Raw genomic sequence first — 22,579 nt, forward strand, 5'->3', positions numbered from 1 at the left:
TACATTGTCAAAATCAGGTACCAGGGAGCCTTTATAACCAAGCAGATGCTATAGATGGATGGGGGAGGGTTTGCATCCAGAGAGAAGCTTTTCTGCTGGAATTGTGATCTGTCAGTTTTATAACTTCTGCTTCTTCATTGGGTTCATGAAGTACATACAATGAAATGCCTCACGTCTGATCCTATCCCTGTTCCTCATGAGTCATATCAGTCAGGCGATGTCCTTATTGGTGGGATGGTTTCTCTGATCTCTTCCTATTCTGCAGAATTTTCATTCAAGGAATATCCCTGGCAGGAGTTCTCAGATTTCATAAAGTAAGGAATTCTCTTTCTCTCCACCCCATTTGAACTTGGCCACATGACAACCCTAAGTAATGTAAATAAAAGTGAATGCTGAAGGATCGTAGACCTGTTCTTTCTGGGCACATCACTTTTCAACTGTTAACACCAGTATTCTGTCCATTACTTTCTTCTCTCATAATGACAAATCTTACTGTGCAGTGTGTGCATGTGTGTGTTGGGGCAGGGGGGGGGGAATAGTATTGTTTTCTTTTCTTTCACCATATTTGGAAAATGAAAACTTGTGTATGGCATAATGATTTGCAGGCTGTAAAGAAATTAATGAAAAAAGAACACATAGTGCATGAAAAGGGGTATAGGAAAATTCACTTCATGGAGAATATCTGAAACATGTTGAAATGGGGATAATTAGTGGGAAAGAAAACAAGGTTGGTTAAGTTAAGATTGTATACTTAGATAAACTAAACAACACCATCAGTTCTGGACAATGTTGGCACTGGAAGATGGGCTGGGCATGGCAGAAGTTATGAAAGTTCATCCCAATAATACTGAGCAGAAATGGATTCTGACAGAAATTGAACCAAAATGGGGAAAAGGAGGGAGGTAACAGCATGCTTGCAAGAACCCCAAGATTTGCAGAAGTATAAAGCATCTTAAAACACACATTGTGAGAGGGCAAAATCTCCCACCAAATCCCAGCGATGATTGTGCATGTTCACTTGCCATGAAATGTTGTGTGTCAGCTGGAAAAGAAAAAAAATGGAAAACCAGTTGATAGGGAATGGAGTGTCAGGGACCTGGAATTGGACATGCAATTACCAGATTCAAAATAGGGGCCCCATACTGTATTTATGGAGTAGAATGTTATTACTTACACTGTTTTTTACATGACATTCTATTTAGGTGAAAATCTAATTTATTCCTGGAATTGACACCTTTCTCTCACCAGGGTAATGTCTGCATCTTACCACGTCTCATATACTGTATCTCTGTGCTTTCTCTCTCCTGCCCCATCTGTAAATCATCACTTTCTCTTTACTTTGCAGACACTCCAATATCTTCTCCTGGGTTCTAATATTAATGCTTATATTTGTATGGCTTGGCTTCAGAGTAATCTTTCTGCCCTTCCTCCTGTCTGCGTCGTGCATCCACCAAGTCTGCTATCTGTGCTTGGTCACTCCCTGGACTGCTAACTAAACTAGGAATGCTGGTGGGAGGAATCTCCGTCAGCTGTTGGTCCTGGGAAGGAGGAGCACGCTCCTCTCCCAGGAGCGACTGCTCTTCCTCAGAATCAGAACTAATCTGGGATTCTATGGGCTCAGTGTCCACTGACACCCCCATCCCTAGTTTCAGCCTACCTAAGGACCAAGGGCAAGCGCATGGCAGTTTTAGAGTTTTCTATTGAATCTGGCCCCCTGAAGTTCATGGAGGATCAGATGTCCTACCTCCTCCTCTGGCTTGAAGTCCTCACCGGCGGATCCTGCCTGCAACCGGCTCTGAAGCCCAAGCTATACAGCCGCCATTGCCATATTACTGGCTGCACTGACTAACTGTGGACACAAATAGCATCCAGCTTAGCCAAATACGCCATTTGCATCCCTGCTTTTTGCTGTGATAGGCTACATAAATCTTTACGTAGCCTATCGCGCGAAGGAACAGGGATGCAAATACGCCATTTGCGTCCCCGTTCCTTCACGTGATAGGCTACGTAAAGATTTATGTAGCCTATCACAGCAAAGAGCAGGGATACAAATGGCATATTTGGCTATGCTGGATCCCATTTGTGTCTGCAGTTAATCAGTCCAGCCAGCGATACGTCAATGGCGGCCATATTGCTATGGGTTTGGAGACTGCTGGGGGCTCTGCAGAATTGCCGTGGAGTGAAGCCAGCTGGTGAGGATTCCGGGAGGGAAGAATGGATCACCTCCCCCCCTGGTGAGCCCCCCACAGATGGTGAGGTAAGGGATTCATACATCCCTAGTTGCACCTCACAAAGGAGGGGAAGAATGTGTTTGACCACAGCATGAAGAACTTCATGAGGAGGGCTTTAAACTGAATCTGACAGAGGAGGGAGACATAAAGTTGGGGGTAACAATGGATGAAGGCTCATGCACCACAACAGAGAGAACAGTTCTAATAGTGCCCAATAATAGTTTTCACAAACATGTAGGAAGAAAACCAGACCATGAAGCACATGGTCTTCGATGTCTATATACTAATGCCCAGAGTATGGGAAACAAACAGAATGAACTTGAACTCTTAATACAAGAGGGAAATTATGACTTGATAGGTATAACTAAGACTTGGTGGGATGACTGTCATGACTGGAAGACAGCAATTGAAGGATATAACTTGTTCAAAAAGAAGAGGGGGAACAGAGAGGGAGGTGGAGTTGCACTATATGTTAAAAAAACTTATCTCTCTGCACAGAGATACAAGAGGATGAGCTTGGTAGTCCCATCAAGAGCACCTGGGTCAAAATAAATGCAGAAAAGAATAAAAGGAACATGGTGGTCAGAGTCTACTACTAGCCACCCAATCAAGGAGAAGATGAAGATGAAACTTTTAAAAAGCAAATTGCCAAGGTTTCAAGTAGTAGTAATGGGGGACTTCAATTTCCCTGATATTTGCCGGTAGATGAATTCTGCAAAATATGGCCCCTCCAAGAGATTCCCCACTTGTGTTGCTGATTATTTCCTCCTACAGAAAGTAGAGGAAGGAGCTAGAGGGTCAGCTATCCTTGACTTGATCCTAACCAACAGAGAAGACTTAGTGGATGAAGTAGCAGTTACGGGAACTCTGGGGGACAGCGACCATGTTATACTTGAGTTCTTGGTTCTAAGGGAAGCAAAAGCCAAGTGTAGCCAAACGCATACCCTGGATTTTAGGAAAGCCAATTTTAATAAACTCAGAGCAATGATCAGTAAGGTCCCATGGCAAGCGGCTCTAATGAGAAAAGGAGTCCAAGATGGGTGGGGTTTAAAAAAAAAGAGGAAATTCTCAAGGCAGAATTACAAACAATTCCAACAAAAAAAAAAAAGGCGGAAAACAACAGAAGAAGCCAATGTGGCTTCACAAAAAGCTTAGAGATGACCTGAAAAAAATAAAATGGAGCCGTGCAGGAAGTGGAAGGAAGGCCAAGCTATAAAGGAAGAGTAGAGGCAGGTAGCACAGAATTTTAGGGATGGCATCAGGAAGGGTAAAGCTGAGAGAACGAGCTGAGGTTAGTGAGGGATGCCAGAGGGAACAAAAAGGCTTTCTTCAGCTATGTGCATAGTAAAAGACAGAGGAAAGAAATGGTGGTTCAGCTATTAAATGAGGATGGCAAAATGTTAACAGAAGACAAGGAAAAGGCAGAAGTGCTCAGTTCCTACTTTGGCTCAGTCTTCTCCCAAAAGAGGGTCTATGACCCCTTTGGAAAAAGCGAAGTACAGGCTGAAGGGGCAGGATTGCAGCTAGAGATCAATAGGCATATGGTCAAGGAACACCTGATCACTTTGAATGAGTTCAAGTCTCCAGGGCCAGATGAATTACTCCTAGAGTAATCAAGGAACTGGCAGAAGAACTCTCGGAACCACTGTCTATTATCTCTGAGAAATCAGGGAAGAAGGGTGAAGTGCCAGCTGACTGGAGGAGGGCTAATGTGGTCCCTATCTTCAAAAAGGGCAAAAAAGAGGAACCTGGGAACTACTGACCAGTCAGTCTGACATCAATCCCTGGGAAAATTCTGGAGCAAATTATAAAGCAGTCCATCTGTAAGCACCTTGAAAACAATGCAGTGATTACTCAAAGCCAACATGGATTTGTCAAGAACAAATCCTGCTAGATGAATCTGATCTCATTTTTTAATCAGGCCACCTCCCTTGTGGACTGTGGGAATGCTGTGGACATCATATACCTTGACTTCATCAAAGCTTTCAATGAAGTGCCCCACGATATCCTGATGAGCAAATTAGCTCAAAGTGGGGTAGATGAAAGAAGTATCAGGTGGACCTACAGTTGGCTACAGGATCGGACTCAAAGAGTGCTTATCAATGGGATCTTCTCAAACTGGGGAGAGGTAATGAGTGGGGTACTGCAGGGCTCAGTCCTGGACCCAGTGCTCTTCAACATTTTTATTAATGACTTGGAGGAGGGGTGAGGATTCCTGCATTGAGCAGGGGGTTGGACCTGATGGTCTTATAGGACCCTTCCAACCCTACTATTCTATGAGTATATGATTCTAAGAGAACTCTTCCAGAAGGGCATCCTGACTCTGAAGCTGATAGCTCTGGAGAGTAGGAGGCCATGTTGTGTGGTGGTGTTGAGCTTTAAGCAGAGGAGGAGAGCCCAGCACAAGAATGATACAGTCAGAGTTCTGACCAGAGGAGACCTTACAAAGAGACCTGGAATCTAAAATAAGCATAGAAGACAGAGGCAACAGGAAGAACTAGGTGGAAAGTAGGGTTGGCGGAGAATTTCTCCCTGAAACATCGGGGGGCCGAGCGCCAACGTGTTCGGCCCCCTGAACAAGTTTCGGGGAGAAATTCTCCACACACACCCCGCACCCCGCACCCCCCCTGGGATGGGACTTACCTTTGCCGAATGACCCTCCCGGCGGCGGGTCCCGGCGGCGGTTCGTCGGGTCTTCGTCAGGGGCGGGGGCGGCAGCCGATCTTTCGACCGGCTGCCGCCGCCGCCATTCCAATAAAACTAAAAAAAAAACAACGCCCCCATGATAGGCTACGTGACGATTAACGTAGCCTTTCAGGGCTAGATTTGCAAAGTCAGCCATGATAGGCTATGTAAATCGTCACGTAGCCTATCACGGTTGACTTAAAAAAAAAAAAAGTGCGTACGGATAATGGCGGCCCCCATAGGGAGCCGCCATTCCCGTTCCTTATTTGGTCGCTGTAGTCTACGTAAAGATTACGTAGACTACGGCGAAAATAAGGGCAACGCTATTTGCGTTGCCCTTATTTTCGCCGTAGTCTACGTAAAGATTTACGTAGACTACAGGGATCAAATAAGGAACGCAAATGGAGGCTCCCTATGGGGGCCGCCATTTGCGTACGTGCTTTTTTTTTTTAAAGTCACCTGTGATAGGCTATGTGACGATTTACATAGCCTATCATGGCTGACTTTGCAGATCTAGCCGTGATAGGTTACGTTAATCGTCACGTAGCCTATCACGGGGGCGTTTTTTTTTTTAACTTTTAATTTTGCGGCCGGGCGAGGCGAGGCGCCTCCTCCCCAGCCTGAATTTCGGCCGGGCGAGGCGGGAAGCCTCCCCCCCCAGCCTGAACTTCGGGGGGAGAGCAGCGAAGCGCCTCCCCCCCACCGTGAAAAGCTGCGAGACCAGGTAAGTGGGTTTCGTGCACCCCTAGTGGAAAGGAAGACTGCTGTGCAGCATCTCTTCCTGGTTGTGAGGCACTGGCTGGGATTGAGTTTAAGGAAATCAGATCTGAGGGAAAAGCTGCTGAGAGCTTCTTAGCATGGAACATTCTCTTATTAGGAATGGTAACCAAGGACGTTTAGCCTATGTACAGTAAAACAAACTTAAAGTTTTATTTCAAAAGAGGGACAATATTACCAATTTAAATAATTCCCTCAATCAACCTCAAGGAAGAGACAGATTTGTGGCATGGAATTTTACAGTCCGAAAGAGCAAATTTTTTAAATTATTTTTTTAAAGAAATGGCTCCAGGAAAAAAGTGAGGAGATTCCTCCACAAATGGTGGTAGTGGTGGGGTGTCCTATTTGTCAGTCCTTTGAAAGAATAGCAGAGGAAATCAAGGCTTTTATTTCCTGTTGTATTCTATGACTAAAGAAGGAAGCATTCCAAAGACATTTACAATGGGTGTGTGCATTTGGAAAACAAAAACAAAGGCACAAAAGTATGTACAAAGTTTAATAAGGAAAACAAAATATCCAACAAACATTGATTGCAGTGTGCAACGGAGATGACAGCTCAAGATTTGAAGTGTGGGATGTAAAGAATTTTGACAGGCCTGGGTTTTGCTTCTAGCAGGCACACCCCTAAATGCATCAGTTTGCAAGTCAAGCTCATGACTTCATCGTATGCCGATAGACTGCTGCTGGTCTTTTCTCTACATGTGAAACGTATCCACTTCTCATCCCAGTAAGAAGCCAAGATAACTTCTCCTCTGATCTGAAAAACATGTTTGTGATCCATGGTGAAGCTCATATCCAAGAAATCGTTCTTTTCCCTGTTATTAGCCAATTCACTGTAATTTGTTTTTCCCCGGAGAAATGTCTAGTAGATTTTCAGAAGGCTAGAAGACAACCACGAAGGAAGTAAGAAAATGGTCACATAAACCCCTCCTCTTGTGCTATTCAAAGCAAGAGGCCGGCAGGGCTCTGTCACTTTGTTCTCTGATGCTTCTTCTTTCAGGCCTTATAGGCAAGAATTCATCAGTGTATTGGCATTCTCTCTTGCCTGCCCAAAGCATGGAGTTGTAACCCTGCTGCTGCTATAGAGAAGGCAAATATGTCTCTGTTTGTGAAATATTTTGGCAAAATCAGGTGCCAGCCAAGGGGGCCTCCATAACAAACAGATACTGTAGATGGATGTGGGAGGGTTTGCATCTAGAGGGAAGCTTTTCAACTGGAATAATGGTCTGCCAGTTTTATTCTTATTGCTTCTGCTTCTTCGTAAGGTTCATGAAGCAGATACAATGGAATGCCTCACATCTGATCCTATCCCTGTTCCACATGAATCATATCAGTCAGGGGACCTCCTTATTGGTGGGATGGTTTCTCTGATCATTTCCTACTTTGCAGAATTTTCATTCAAGGAGCATCCTTGGCAGGAGTTCTCTGATTATATAAAGTAAGGAATTGTCTTTTACTCCTTCCTGCCTCATTTGAATTTGGCCAGATGATAACCCTAAGTACTGTAGGAGAACAAAATGCTGAAGGATCATATATATTTTCTTCCAGGCTCATTTCGTTTTCAACTGTTAACACTTGTATGTATTCTACACTGCTTATGCATGGTTTCCTCCTCTCATAATGAGAGATCTCACTGCGTGGTGTGTGTGTTGTGTGCGTGTGGTTGTGGTGGTAGTGGTTAGTATTGTTTTCTTTCCTTGCACCATATCTAGAAAAGTGCAACTGCTGTATGGCATAATAATTTGCAGGATATGAAGAATTTAGTAAAATAATTTCATGCATAATAATAGGTACAGGAAAATTCACATCTTTCAGAACTTCCAGTATATTTTGAAATTGGGACAATCTGTGGGATAGACAACAAGGTTGAAGAAGTTCAGATTAGGGAGTGATAGAACATATATCCTTAGGTATTTTTTTTAAAATGAAGTCCATTCTGGAGAGTGTTGGTGGCACATGATGGCCGGTGTGTTGCAGAGTTATGAAAATCAGTCCTGTAATAGTGAACAGAAACGTAACTAAAATGAGGTCACCAAGAACCATGTTTGCAAGAACCCTAAGTAAGGATCTACGGCTGCATTAAAGAGGTTTCAAATTGATTTTTTTTCTCTGCTTTTCCCCCAACGAAGTTGTATGTATCTGTATGTATGTATGTATGTATGTATGTATGTATTGCATTTATATCCTGCCTTTTCCCCTCGTACAAGGAACCCAGGGTGGCTTACATTATCCTCTTCCTCTCCATTTTCTCATGAATGTTCTTTTCCCTTGCCCAGCTTATGAGTTTTCAGTATTGATAATGATCAGCCCCACCACAACCCCTCTGATCTGATTTCATGGTTAAAGCAAACCTGGGAGGAACTGCATCACCATTATATTCATTTAGGCCTTTGCCCTTCTGCATTATTCACAGATATTGAAACATGGGCAGAGGATCTGTGACACTCCAGATGTTGTGAGACTCCAACTCCCATCATGCCCAGTCAGGGATGGTGGGGGTAGTAGCACAATCATATCTGCAGGTCCATGTGTCAGTCAGCAAAAGTCAAGCTCATTGATGTTCTCTGAATTTCATGTCAAAGTTCAATCTAACTTGCAACTGTATTGAATTGCAAGGTTTCGGGGGGGGGGGTTACCTGAAAATGGCTCCATATTTTCATGCACATCTTCCCAAAGTTGTGCTCACTATCAGTTGTGCTCACTTTGGGAATGTGCCCATCCTCATGAGCATTTTCTACATGTACATATATTTAAAACATGGTTGTTGTTGTTGCATGAACTGCATTTCAAGTTTAGAAATTTACAAGCTTCAAAATGCAGAGTCTGTTCTGATTAGGGGTGCACGAAACCCACTTACCTGGTCTCGCAGCTTTTTGCAGTGGGGGGGAGGCGCTTCGCTGCTCTCCCCCCGAAGTTCAGGCCGGGGGGGAGGCTTCCCGCCTCGCCCGGCTGAAATTCAGGCCGGGGGGGAAGCTTCCCGCCTCGCCCGGCTGAAATTCAGGCCGGGGAGGAGGCGCCTCGCCTCGCCCGGCCGCGAAATTAAAAGTTAAAAAAATGCCCCCATGGCAGGCTACGTGAGGATTAACGTAGCCTATCACGGCTAGATCTGCAAATTCAGCCATGATAGGCTACGTAAATCATCACGTAGCCTATCACGGCTGACTTTAAAAAAAAAAAAAAGTGCGTACGCAAATGGCGGCCCCCATAGGGAGCCGCCATTCGCGTTCCTTATTTGGTCCCTGTAGTCTATGTAAATCTTTACGTAGACTACGGTGAAAATAAGGGCAACGCAAATAGCATTGCCCTTATTTTCGCCGTAGTCTATGTAATCTAAATACACTCGGCCCCCTGAAGTTTCGGGGAGAAATTCTCCTCCAACCCTAGTTCTGATCTACCTTCAGTTCCTAGAAATATGAATTGGGTAATTTCTGGTAAAAATAAATAAATAATAATAATTAAAAAATGACTGAATTTCCCAACCATCTCCAGCCACAGTTTCCCCACCCCTGGACTGAAGATACACATATGCTGCACGAAGTGAATGCCCTTCAGCTATTGGGGTGGTATAGAAAGGAAAATAAATAAATAAATAAATAAATAAATGCACTTTCAGGAATTGCAGAAAAGTGGTTCTAATTTCTCCAACTGCATAAAAGCTCTTGGGTATAACTCTGGATGTTGCCTGCAACAAGGTGGTAACAATCAAGCAATATGGTCTGGAGCTGGCCTTCGTTAATTCTATTCTGTATTCAAAAGATTCAGAATTGATTGAATTCTAAGCATTCGGAACTGACAGTTTGGTAGGAATAACTGGACATTCTTCCAGTGAGGAAACTAAAATGGAGCAGAATGCAGCAATACTATGACATAGCACCTCAGTGTGTTCTAGAATTCTCTAAGAAAAGAGAGTTTCTCTGTATTTGCAGTTTAGTGACAAAGTTCTACCAACACGTCTTGTCCTTGGCTTTTGCTGTAAATGAAATCAACAAAAATCCCAAGATCTTACTGAATGCCACATTCGGATTCCACATCTATGACACCTACAATAATGCACAGATGACCTATCGTACCACAATGGATCTTCTCTTCAAATCCCATAGATTTTTGCCCAACTATAAATGTGATACCACTGAAACACTAATAGCTGTCATTGGAGCCCTTGACTTTGATACCTCTCTCCACATGGCAAAAATCTTAAATCCCTACAAGATTCCACAGGTAGGCTTGGTGCATGGGGGATCGGGGACTTTCACTGATGCCATATATAATGAACTCCTTTTCTTGCATGTATGGTCATCATTTTTCAACTTTAGAAAGAAGAAGAATGAAAACAAAGCCTTCAATTATATTTAAGGAACAACATGAAATGACAAAAGCGTAGGAAGCAGAGTAGAGAAGCTTCTTTTGCCAGATTTCCCTCTCAAAGATTGTATCATCCTATCCTTAATTAGGGATGTGCAAAGCAGCAAATTCCAAGCTCATTGACATTCCCTGAATTTTACCCCAAAACTTGTTTGTGTGCATTTTTCAAAACTATGCCTTTTTGCATGCATACATTTTTCTTTTTATGTCATAGCAGGAATGCCTGGTGGAAAGAAGGATCCTATCTAGCGATGTACGAAAGTCACTTACCTTTTCAAAGGGTGACATTCGTGGTGGGGGGGAGGCGCTCCGTCCCTCCCCCCGAAATTCTGGCCAGGGGGGAGGTGCTCCTTCCCTCCCCCTCAAATCCTGGCTGGCTGGTTCTGCTCCACAGGGATTATGCGGAGCCACCGGCCAGCTCCGCCAGCAGCTGGACATCCGGCCGCTGGCTAGCAGGGACGCAAACGGCGGCGGCCGTAGCCGCCGCCGTTTACGTCCCTGCAGTCAGATGTGATAGGCTACGTAAATGTTTACGTAGCCTATCACGGCTGATTTAAAAGAAAAAGAAAAACAAAACACGCGTACGCAAATGGCAGCGCCCATGGGCGCTGCCATTTGCGTTCCTTATTTTGGCACGTCTTTGTCTACATAAACATTTACGTAGACTAAGATGGCGAAAATAAGGGGAACACAAATAGCATAGCATCTACGTAGACTACATAATGTTTACGTAGACTAAGATGTGCCAAAATAAGGAACGCAAATGGCGGTGCCCATGGGCGCCGCCATTTATGTACACGCATTTGTTTATTTCTTTAAATCAGCCGTGATAGGCTACATAAACATTTACGTAGCCTATCACGGTGTTTTTTAAAAATCTAGCTGTGATAGGCTATGTAAATCTTTATGTAGCCTATCATTTTTTTTTTAACTGGAAATGGCGGCGGCAGCAGCCAGTCGGAAGACTGGCCACTGGCGGCACCACCGCCGGAGCTGCCGCTGCCGCCAGGAAGATCCGCCCAAGGTAAGTCCCATCCCGGGGGGGGGGCAGGGGGTTAGACTGTTCTGCCACCAATTTTGGGGGGCCGAATGCACTGGCATTCGGCCTCCCCAAGATCCGTGGTGGAATTCTCTGACATCCCTAATCCTATCCCCTCTCCCCTCCCAGTACTGATCCTTGCCAACATCAACATTGTGGGCAACAAAAAGGAGACCACAGTTCCATTACTCGTCTTCACTTATATACCCCCAGTCAGCCCCTGCAAACTTTTGACGAGGCCTTATTTGTTCTTCTGCAGTTAACAAAATGTCACCAGATAGCAGTGTACAAGTGGGCCGTCTCAGTGGTGACACACACACCCTTTGAAACCGTCTCCCATACATCGTTCGAAAGTTTGAAATTGTGGCAAGTTTAAAAGACCGTTGAAAACAAATCTAGTGAAAATGGCTTTCCCTGTCATGTGATAGACTATGAAACAACCATGCCATTACTGCCATAGTATTATACTGTGTTTTGTTTTTCTTTATATAGCTGGGTTGTTACATTGTTGCATTGTATTTCAGTGTGAACAACTTAGCAATCTTAATATATATAGCAATATTTATATATTTTTATTCATTTTTCATTTATGGATGAGAAGTGGTATATAAATATTGTGTGTGTGTGAGAGAGAGAGAGAGAAAGAGAGAGAGGGAGAGAGGGAGAGAGGGAGAGGGAGCTTCTCATGTGGTACCTTATCATATGGATAAATTTCTGGTTCTAATGTAACTTATCTCCCAGTAGAAATGTTACATAAAATGTACCTTTTGACAATTTATATACTTTCTCTTATAGTTATTTTTCATGCTTTCAGCTCACGTATGGCTCCTTTGCCCCAGCAGTCAGTGAGATGCGACAACTCCCTTCCTTTTACCGCATGGTCCCAAATGAAGCCCATCAAATTATGGGAATTATCAGCTTGCTGAAGAACTTTGGATGGATGTGGGTTGGACTTTTTGTGGTGGACGATGATCAGGGAGAACTTTTCCTGCAGGCCTTGGAACCATTGCTTTCCCACAATGGAGTCTGTTCAGACTTCATAAGACGAATTCCCAGCCAAGATTTTTTTCATCCTGTAAATGAAGCAAAAGCTGTTGCCCGTGATATGTACCTTCTTATCAATTTTGGGAAATCCAGAATATTTGTCATCTATGGTGAAACTTTTACCATTATGTATATATGGTATTTTACAATTGGGCTGGATTCTCCTGAACGTGAGCATAATACATTGGTTGGAAAAGTGTGGATTATAACAGCCCAGATTGATTTTATACTAGCAAGCACAAGTCAGGACTCTGATTTGCAAGTGTTCCAAGGTGCCATTTCCTTCTCAATTCACTCAAATGAACCTTTTGAGTTCCATAACTTTCTTCAGAACCTTAAACCCGATTGGACAAAAGCAGATGATTTTCTGAAGGAGTTCTGGGAGCAAGCATTTGACTGTTCATTTCCAGATCCCCTGGTGCAGTACAAGGTCTCTGGAAGATGTACTGGAGAGGAGAGGCTGGAGAGCCTCCTTGGGCATTCATTTGAAATGTGCATGACTGGCCAAAGCTACAGTATTTATAATGCTGTCTATATTGTGGCACATGCTTTACATGCCCTCTACTCATCTCGGTCTAATCACAGAATAAGGGTGGATGGCAAAGATGGTGAACTTCTGGATCTGCAGCCTTGGCAGGTAAGTTCTCCATATTGGTAAGAGATTATTTCTAGGAATAGGTTAGCACAAAGTTAGGTAGCATCCAACTTCCTCTTCCCTGAGTGGTGTCAAAACTAGGGATGGACGAAAGTCCCTTACCTCGTCCCACAGCTTTTTTCGGGGTGGGGGGGAGGTGCCTCATTTCTCCCCCTGAAAATTCTTGGTGGGTGGGGAGGCGCCCCGCCCCTCCCTGCCAAAATTCAGGCTGGGGGGGAGGTGCCCCATCCCTCGCTGCCAAAGTTCTGGCCGGGGGGGGGAGCGCCCCGTCTCCCTGGCCGCGAAATAAAAAAATTTCTCCTGGAGATTCGTGGAGAAATTCTCCGCCATCCTTATCAAACACATGGTTCATTCACAAGACATATGGGCTCACATTTCTCTATCCTTGCAGCCTACAATTTAAGAAGCAGTAAGATTTCATTAGTCCATGATTGAAACTTCATTTCTCAGCCTGGAACCTTGCTGTATGAAATTGCATAAAACAGTGGGTGGGGTCCAGCCATAGTCCTGCTTAAAACAGAGCCTGTAAAAACAGAGGGGCCTAAGTTAGTTATGCCTAATTTGTCCCATAAATTTCACTCTTTGCACTTTTTGTCTGGCTATGTCTGGATAAAATCCCAGATTAGCAAGGAAAGTTGCCTTGATTTTGTAAGTGAAAACTTCAATAAGCCTTTATTGTCTTGTTCCTTCTTTCTCTTCTTTCAATTAGCTCCACTCATTTATTCAAGGCATTTCCTTTAACAACTCTGCTGGAGAAAGAGTCACTTTGAATGATTATGGGGAAATGGAAGGTGGATTCGATATAATAAACTTTGTGATATTTCCAAATCGGTCCTTCGTTAAAGTGAAAGTTGGAAAGGTCAATCCTACTGCTGTTGAAGGGGAAAAAATCATCCTTAATGAGGACACAATTATTTGGCATCGGAGCTTTAATCAGGTGTGGCTTCTGTGGTGTTGAATAGCCATGTTAGGCACACTGTTATGAGGATATGTGAACTGGGAGTCAGAAGCAGAAAGATAATTTGCTGCCTAAATTGACCTTGTCATGAGGGATTATGTTGTGTAATAAGATCAGAGTCCTATATTTAGGGGTGTGCGAAATACTTACCCCTTTCTGGCCGGCAGTCCACAGTGGGGGGGGGAGGCAATCTGTCCCTCCCCCCCCCGGAATCCTCCCCAGCCACAGCCAGACTTCTGGCTGCTGCCGGGCTGTGGCCATAAATGGTGGCTGCTACGCCGGCCGCCATTTGCGTCCCTGCCAAGCCATGATAGGCTACATAAGTATCTACGTAGCCTATCACCACAAAAGGCAGGGACGCAAATGGTGGCTGCTATGCCATTTGCGTCCCTGTCTTTTATCATGATAGGCTACATAGATATTTACATAGCCTATCATGGCTTGGCAGGGATGCAAATGGCAGCCAGCGTAGCAGCCATCATTTGCGGCCGCAGCCCAGCAGTAGCCGGAGGATGACCCGGAGCCTCTGCCACCACCACCAGGTAAGTCCATTCCGGGGGGGGGATTTTGGGGGTGGGGGGTAGTCCGTTCCGCCACAGACTCTGAGGGGAGGGTGGATTCTAAAGAATCTGGCCTCACTGGAGTCCGTGGTGGAATTCTCCACCATCCCTACCTATATTACACTAAAGGTATACAACATTAAAGACACAGATATTTAAATTATTCATGATATTTTGAAACAACTATGGCCCTCTTCACACCTTGGTTTTTAGCAGGATTGTTCTTGTTTAATCACTTGTTTTTGTGGGAGCTTTAAACAATGACGTTGCTCTCCTGCAGCTATCTCATGACTTCTCCTCCCTCTTCCTGTGTTATCTGAGAATGGGGAAAACCTGGCATTTCCTTTGCTTGCAGTTGAAATCACCATTTCCCCCCTGTGTATTTCCCCTTTAGCGCTTTGTCCCGCTTTGTGTGAGTGTGTGCTAGTGGGTGTTGCTGGGCAGCATTGAATAACATTGTCATGAAAACAAATTGAGGTGAGAGTGGGGGCAGGTCACTGACCACACTTCCAGTGACCTTTTCTGCCGCTCTCCCATTTCAATGCAGGCACTTGAACTATAATGGGGTTAACCATCCCAAATGCTTCTCCAAGTTCCCCCTGAACACAGCAATGCTTACTTCTCAGTAAACTCATTGGCTGTAAGGCTCTGCTTTCCTGGGATTAAGTTTTTGGCTTGCTTTTGAGTAGGCATGCATAGGAGTGCATTGTAAGTCTACTTAGTTTAGCAGTCTTAAGGTCTCCCATACCCTTCAGTGCATTTACTTGGAACCTCGCCCTCCCATTGACTTCACTGACTGCTTCTTCTCCCTGTTGCTCACCAGTTTGATGGGCTTTTTCCCTCCCAGGGTGGATTGGGGAGTCTCCCTTCTCAGCCACACAGGAGACAGGCTTTACAGTTAGGATTTCAATGGGTATTAAAAGTGCCTTTTCTCCTTCCTTGAATAAATTCATCATGCAGAGCTTGGAATGGTCATTTTTAATGGTTTCGGGTTGTGTGTGTGTGTGGAGTTGTTTTAGATAAGGCAGTAATGCTGAGGTGGTTTTCTATAGTACTCCCTCTCACCTAGCCAGCCACTATCTCTTCTCCTACTCCACTTTGCAGGGTCATTGGGAGGCCAGAATAAGAGGGAACAGCAACAACAGCATTGGGGAGGGGGAGAAAAAGCCAGCCACTTTCTCTTCTCCTAGCCTACATTACAGGGGCGTTGGGAAGCCAGAATAAGGGGAAAGGGGAACAAAAGCATGGGGGGGGGAAGCGAGCTGGGTCTAATGAAGAAGGTGCCCCTCGTGATGCGGTTGCAAGGGGGGAGGGGCTGCTAGGGATGGCTTAGTGCACTGACTGTATACAAGTCTGTTTGTAGATTTCTTACTTCTGTAGTTGGGAAGCCGGAAATTGGTATACCCTTCACGTTCAGTAGTGCAAGCAATATACTGCATTTAACTCCATCACACACTGACATACTTAACAGAGAAGGACGAGCAGTGCCAGCAAACTCGGGGTAAGCTACTGAGAAGACTCTCTGTCTCTTGCCACAGAGTTGGAGGAAGGAGAGAGGAAGGGGACCAGCTCCCATAGTTCACTATCCAGGTCACTAGAAGGGCTTCCAACTTCCCTCCTGCTGTGGAGGAGTGGAGGGATGGGCAGTGTCATCGATCATGTTACAAGAGCCAATGATTGGGGAGGGGAGGGGGCATGGGACCAGCAGCCCCCTTCTGTCCTGATTGTTCCATGCAGCTCTGCCCAGCCATGAAAAGATACAGAGCAGAGGGATGGGCTATGAGAGATGCCTGTATACAGGGCCAGTCTAAAACCTGAAAAGGATCTGGAATCAAAAGTGCAGATTTGTAGTGGGATAAAATGCCAGGTGTAAAAGAGCCTATATATTTGCACAGGTGAAGCATGGTCATTATTCACTGTGCCTTCATCAATCTTTGGCAAAGGTTAAAGCAAGTCAGACCAAAACATTGTGGGCTACCAACAAGTGACTGCCCCTGAATTTCTGGGATGAGACCTAGGGATGTCAGAGAATTCCGCCACAGATCTCGGTGAGGCCGAATGCACTGGTGGAACAAAGACTCTCATAGCCCCTGAAATCCATGGCGGAACGAAGCCCCCTGCCCCCCCCCGCAAAAGGCGTGTGAAATGGGACACCTACCTGCTGCCATTCACGCTGCTTTGCGAATGTTGGCTGTGTCCGCAGCCACCACTCGCTTCTTCACTATAGCCATGATAATTACTTACATAGCCTATCACGGCTAACGCAGGGACACCATCTGCATAAGTATTTATGTAGCCTATCACGGCAAAAAAAGGGGAATGCAAATGGCGGCGGCTACGGCAGCCACCATTTGCGTTCCCTTTTTTCTTTTGGCCATGATAGCCTACATAAATATTTACATAGGTTATTATGGCAAAAGAGAGGGGTGCAAATGGCGTAGTGGCTGACATTTGCACCCCTCTCTTTTGCCGTAATAGGCTACATAAATATTTACGTAGGCTATCATGGCCAAAAAAAAAAGGGAACGCAAATGGCAGCCGCAGTAGCCACCGCCATTTGCGTTCACTGTTTTGTTTTGTTTTTTGCCATGATAGGCTATGTAAATATTTACGTGGCCTATCATGGCAAAATACAGGTTGGAAGTTGAGGCCAGGATCAGGTTAATGCTAGCAAAAGAGCAATTGGAAAAAGACAGTTGACATAATTTCAGTTAGACAGCTGATAGGGGAAAGAAAGTTATTGGTTGGGCTAGGAAAAAGCTGGGGAGAAAGGGAATAGTTGAGGCCTGAATGTTAAGCTGTTCCTTCTGTATGGGGTAGGGATGTCAGAGAATTCCACCACGGATCTCGGTGAGGCCGAATGCCAGTGCATTTGGCCCCCTGAACTCCATGGCGGAATGACCTGCCATGCCGCCGCCCCCCCGGATCCCCCCCGGGACGTGACTTACCTGTGGTGGACCTTCCAGGCGGTGGCGGCTCCGGTGGCAGCAGCGGCGGCTCCAGCGGCTGGTCTTCTGACCAGCTGCCACTGCCGCTATTTCCACTCTTAAAAAAAAAAAAAAAGTGATAGGCTACGTAAAGATTTACGTAGCCTATCGTGGCTAGGTTTTTAAAAAAACAAACACAACGCGATAGGCTACGTAAATCTTTACGTAGCCTATCATGGTTGGGTGGGTTTAAAAAAACAAACAAACCCGCGTACGCAAATGGTGGCATCTACGGCCGCCGCCATTTGCATTCCTTATTTTTAGCCGTGTTAGTCTACGTAAATACTTACGTAGACTATGACGGCGAAAATAAAGGGGAACACAAATAGCATAGCAGGCACTATTTGCATCCCTTTTTGATTCGCCGTTTTAGCCTACGTAAATATTTACATAGGCTAAAACGGTGAATCAGAAAGGGACGCAAATAGCGCCCGCTACGCTATTTGCGTTCCCCTTTATTTTCACCGCCATAGTCTACATAAATATTTATGTAGATTAAGATGGCCAAAAATAAGGAACGCAAATGTTGGCGGCATAGCCGCCATTTGCGTACGCGTTTCTCCCCCCCCCCCGAGCCCTCCACGGCCAGAAATCCAGCTGCGGATGGCTCTGGGCTGGGCTGGGCTGGGCTGGGCTGGGCCTGGCCGGCCGCTCCGCGGAGCTGCCGCGGAGCACAGCCGGCTGTGGAGGATTCTGGGGGGGAGGAACGGATCACCTCCCCCATGTCGAGGATTCCGGAGGGAGGGACGGAATGCCTCCCCCCCACCATCAACATAATCCGCAGAAAGGTAAGTGACTTTCGTACATCTCTAGTATGGGGTAACCATACTTGGCTGGTGAAGATCAGGAGTAGGGATCAGGTGACTGCATTATAAGGATGACTGATCTCACCCCTGTCCATGCCACATACCCCCGCCAGGCCCTTGCCAGCTGCCCAACCTGTTTGCCATGTGCTGCAAGCTGCCAGGCTGTCCGTGAGTGTCCGGAGAGTTGCCCGATGCCTCACCAAACCACCGTTTTGGGTAAAAATGGCAGTACAGTCATTTTCATATATGCCCATTTATGTAAATGGTGGCTGTAAGTGGCCATTTTCACAGGTTTACCGGCATTTACAGAAAAGTGAGCCACCATGCAAAATGGCGCCTGGGAAGACCAGCAGGGACCACCCCACTTTCCTGGCTCGGCATGCTGAGTTGGGCAAGCCTGGTGATCTGTGGACTGGAGTCCAGGAGGCCAAGTGGCGGGATGTCCATGAGACTCCAGCCCCTTCCCAGACTCCCACAACATCCCTACTGTGTTATGCCAGGAGGCTGCCTTAAGACCTTGTGGAACTCAGCTTGTGGAACTCTGACCTATTGCTTCAGCCCTGGAATATAAGCATGGGGGGGATTCCCTGTTGGTGGTGGCAGCACAGTCACCAAACAACCCATGTGAGGTGGTAACACAGGAAGCGAAAATCCCCATTATTCACTGTGAGGATTGCAGGTTGGTTCAGGGTGAATAGGGCATTCTGAGGGCCGTGGCAGACAATGTCAGCATTCCCGCTAACACAGAAGGCCAGTGCAGCAACCCTAGGATCGCTGGCTCTTATGCCCCACTGTTAGCAAATATTTAATAGCCTTAATTAAGCTTCAGTACACCCCAGGAAACCTATGGATATGTATATGGCAACAACACAATGGTAGACAACAAAGTCTCCAACTTGGATTTGTGGGATGAGACACTCAGCTGAGTTGGTTATGCCTTTTCATCATTTCCCGAATATTCCTCAGTGAACCAACAGACTGCAAAAATAATAGCTTCCACGTTGCATAGCATCATAGAATAGTAGGGTTGGAAGGGGCCTACAAGGCCATCGAGTCCAACCCCCTGCTCAATGCAGGAATCCAAGTCAGAGCATCCCTGACAGATGGCTGTCCAGCCTTGTCTTGAATGCCTCCAGTGTGGGAGAGCCCACCACCTCCCTAGGTAATTGGCTCCATTGTCGTATTGCTCTAAGAGGCAGGAAGTTTCTCCTGATGTTCAGCCAGAATCTGGCTTGCTGTCACTTGAGCCCATTATTCCGTGTCCTGCACTCTGGGATGATCAAGAAGTTTGTATGTTTGTATTTGTATGTCAGCTGTGGATCAACACAGTGTCTAATTTGTCCCATCCTAAACACTCTCCATATTGATGGATAGGTCCTGCCCCATTCTGTCTGTAGTGACTCCTGTGACCCAGGTTATCAGAAGAGAAAGAAGGAAGGGGAGAAGTTTTGTTGCTATGATTGTAATCCATGTCCAGAAGGGAAGATTGCAAACCAAACAGGTATGTGATGTGATGATCCAAATATCCCAGCAAATGCGGTTAATACCATAATACTAACTGGAAGAGGAAGTTGCCACTGTTCGCATGTAGCCTCTTCCTAAGAGTCAATAAATCTGTATCGTATCATCTTGACTATTTTACAGAACTTCCAAACCAGGTGGGAAATTGTATCTTGGTAATTTTTCAGTCTCCAGAACCTAAGATGGAATGCAGGAAAAGTAGGAAGAGGAAGATAGGATAGGCAGATTCAAGAGAAAAGACCAGTGGAGGCAGAGATTTGGGAGTATATTTCTGGTATACCAAAATGTCTTCTCACAAGAAAATCTCCAAATGTGTTTCCAAAATCTCCAAATGTGTTGGAATGCTACAACATTCAAGTTATTTGTGGAAATGGGTTCAAGTTCACAGATAACTCGGTACTGTCATGATCCCTCTTTCTTTCTCTTTTTAGACACTGATGACTGTTTTGAATGCTCAGAAGATCAGTATCCAAACAAGGACCAAGATCAGTGCCTCCCTAAACTTATAAGCTTTCTGTCCTATGAGGAACCTTTGGGGAAATGTTTAGCTGCAGTTGCTCTTTCCTTTTCCTTGGTCACAGCTTTGGTGCTACAAACTTTTATTAAGCACAGAGATACCCCCATAGTCAAAGCCAACAACTGGAGCCTCACCTACACTCTCCTCATCTCTCTCCTGCTCTGCTTCCTCTCTTCTTTGTTATTCCTTGGCAAGCCTGGGAAACTGAGCTGCCTTCTCCAACAACCAACTTTTGGTTTGATCTTCTCAGTGGCTGTTTCTTGTGTCTTGGCCAAAACTATCACTGTGGTTGTCGCTTTCATGGCCACCAAGCCAGGTTCCAGCATGAGGAAGTGGTTGGGGAAAAGGCTGGCCACCTCCATTGTCCTGTCTTGCTCCCTCATTCAAGCTGGCATTTGTGCTACGTGGCTCAGAAACAATCCCCCATTCCCAGATTTAGATATGCACTCAGTCACTGAAGAAATCACTGTGCAATGTAATCCAGGGTCTGCCCTCATGTTTTATCTTGTCCTGGGCTACATGGGACTTCTGTGCATCACCAGTTTCATGGTGGCTTTCTTTGCCAGAAAGTTGCCTGACAGGTTTAATGAAGCCAAGTTTATCACCTTCAGCATGCTGATGTTTTGCAGTGTCTGGTTGTCTTTTGTTCCAGCCTACCTAAGCACCAAGGGCAAGTACATGGTAGCTTTGGAGATCTTCTGTATCTTAGCCTCTAGTGTGGGATTGTTAGGCTGCATCTTTTCCCCAAAGTGTTATATTATACTCTTGAAGCCTGAGATGAACAAGAGGGGGCAGCTAATAAGGAAAAAGAATTAAGGGCACAATCCTATGGCTGCTAGACAACTGCTAGACAGACATAGGATTGGTTGGTTTCTGGGAACTGACCTTGGAGCCCGTGCTCTGGGGTTGGTTCCCAGAGAACCACCTCCCCACCCTTCCCCTTCCATCTCGTCAGCAGTGCAGATTGTATCTGCGATCCACACTCGTAAGAGCTGTGCAGAGTGGGAGAAAGGGGGCATTCCTGGGGATGGTGTGGGAGTTCCGAAGTGCCGGTACAAGAAAACAGCTTCTTGTAGTTAAGGATCAGGAGTTTTATGGATGATGAAGTAATGAGGTCCCCCACCACAAACAAACCTCAGTTAAGAGTATGTCAATCAGCTTTCTGTGTTCTTTTAATAAAAATTTCAAAACAACGGGGGTGTATTTTCAAGAGGACAAGGGTCTAGGCCATTAACATCTCCACACCCTGACTTCCTAAAAGCACATTATATCTAAAAGTTGTGAGGAAAAAGGTGGACATAATGATAATAGTTTATATAAGAAAAATGAAGTTTCAAACAGCTATGTAACTTCAGATTACACAGTAAATTAAAATTTAGACTGTAAGCTTCTAGGGGCAGAGGCCTGACTTTTTTGCATATGATTCTCTGTAAAGTACCACATACATTGTAAACACCAAAGTCTGTGCATCTTCCAGAAGCAGCAGAAGACATGTATTATTCAAACTGTCTTTTGGTGGCCAGCAAGAGGGAACGATATGTAGATTGATTAGCATATTGTAACCAGCCCTGAGCCTTTGGGATGAAGTAGGCTATACATCCAGTCAATTAATTAAATAAGAAATACATCAAATATGGACAACAATAATGATGCAATTTTTTAAAAAATTATACCTCAGATAAAATAGTGACCCTAACATGTGGATACTAGAAAGCCCCATGGGGCGTATTCTCAAGTACAGGGGCTTACTCTCAAGTAAGGAGAAAGCTGTTTACATGGGGAAAGTGTGTGTGTGTGTGTGTGTGTGTGTGTGCATGTGTGCGCATGTTTGCATACTTGTGTGTGTGGAAAGAGAGAACAAGAGAAAAGCTCCTTTACTTAACACATTTATTGAAAGGCCATCAGAGTTGCTGGTAATGTGCACTTTAGGCCCTCACCCTCTCCAGGAACAGCCAAGAAGAAAAGCAGCAGGCTGCAGCCTTCCCTGACCTGGAGCCCTCCAGATTTGACCCCGACCCCCCTTTGCCCCCCCACCCTTTCTTTGGAGGCATCCTGCCTTTAAGAATGCCTGACTTGTCCCACCTAAGAAAGACAACACTTACACCCTCTCCCAGAAAAGGCTGTACAGCCCTGTTTTACTGGATATACCAGGGACTGAACCTGGAACCTTCTGCACTCAAAGCAGGAGGGGCTGTCGAGCTATGGTACCTCCCATAATATGAGATGGTGGTGTGGTTGACACAACATACAACCTGGGTGGCTACCCATAGCTAAATAAAGTGGAAGACGGTGCAAAGATGTTTGCTGCTTAAAGACACTCACCCCTGGCTGCTGTGGTCTCAAAACCACAGCACCAGCCCCCAATGTGGACCCTGCCCCCACAAGGAAAGACCCTAGAGGCCAACACTCCAAACCGTGGGCCACCCAGCCCAGTAGA

General features: G+C 45.4%; 1 protein-coding gene across 1 annotated transcript; it reads left to right on the forward strand.

The window, feature by feature from the left end:
• Window positions 1-9,542: 9,542 nt before the first annotated feature.
• Window positions 9,543-21,328, forward strand: LOC146342834 (vomeronasal type-2 receptor 26-like). Its single transcript, XM_084808023.1, has 4 exons — window positions 9,543-9,911; window positions 13,503-13,730; window positions 19,479-19,605; window positions 20,057-21,328. The coding sequence occupies exons 1-4, from the start codon at window positions 9,543-9,545 to the stop codon at window positions 20,956-20,958; spliced, it is 1,626 nt and encodes a 541-aa protein (XP_084664149.1). The 3' UTR covers window positions 20,959-21,328.
• Window positions 21,329-22,579: the final 1,251 nt, after the last annotated feature.

The sequence above is a fragment of the Heloderma suspectum genome, chromosome 6 (assembly GCF_057233095.1).
Source record: "Heloderma suspectum isolate Gila_16-S chromosome 6, 16-S_ref, whole genome shotgun sequence".
Classification (NCBI taxonomy): Eukaryota; Metazoa; Chordata; class Lepidosauria; order Squamata; family Helodermatidae; genus Heloderma; species Heloderma suspectum.

What these genes read in the sequence shown, in the direction of transcription:
- LOC146342834 (XM_084808023.1), top strand. Translation starts at nt 9,543, where the DNA reads ATGCAGCAATACTATGACATAGCACCTCAGTGTGTTCTAGAATTCTCT. An exon ending in ATCCCTACAAGATTCCACAG is followed by an intron (nt 9,912 to 13,502) that starts GTAGGCTTGGTG and finishes TCTTTCAATTAG; the next exon opens with CTCCACTCATTTATTCAAGG. An exon ending in GAAGATTGCAAACCAAACAG is followed by an intron (nt 19,606 to 20,056) that starts GTATGTGATGTG and finishes TTCTCTTTTTAG; the next exon opens with ACACTGATGACTGTTTTGAA.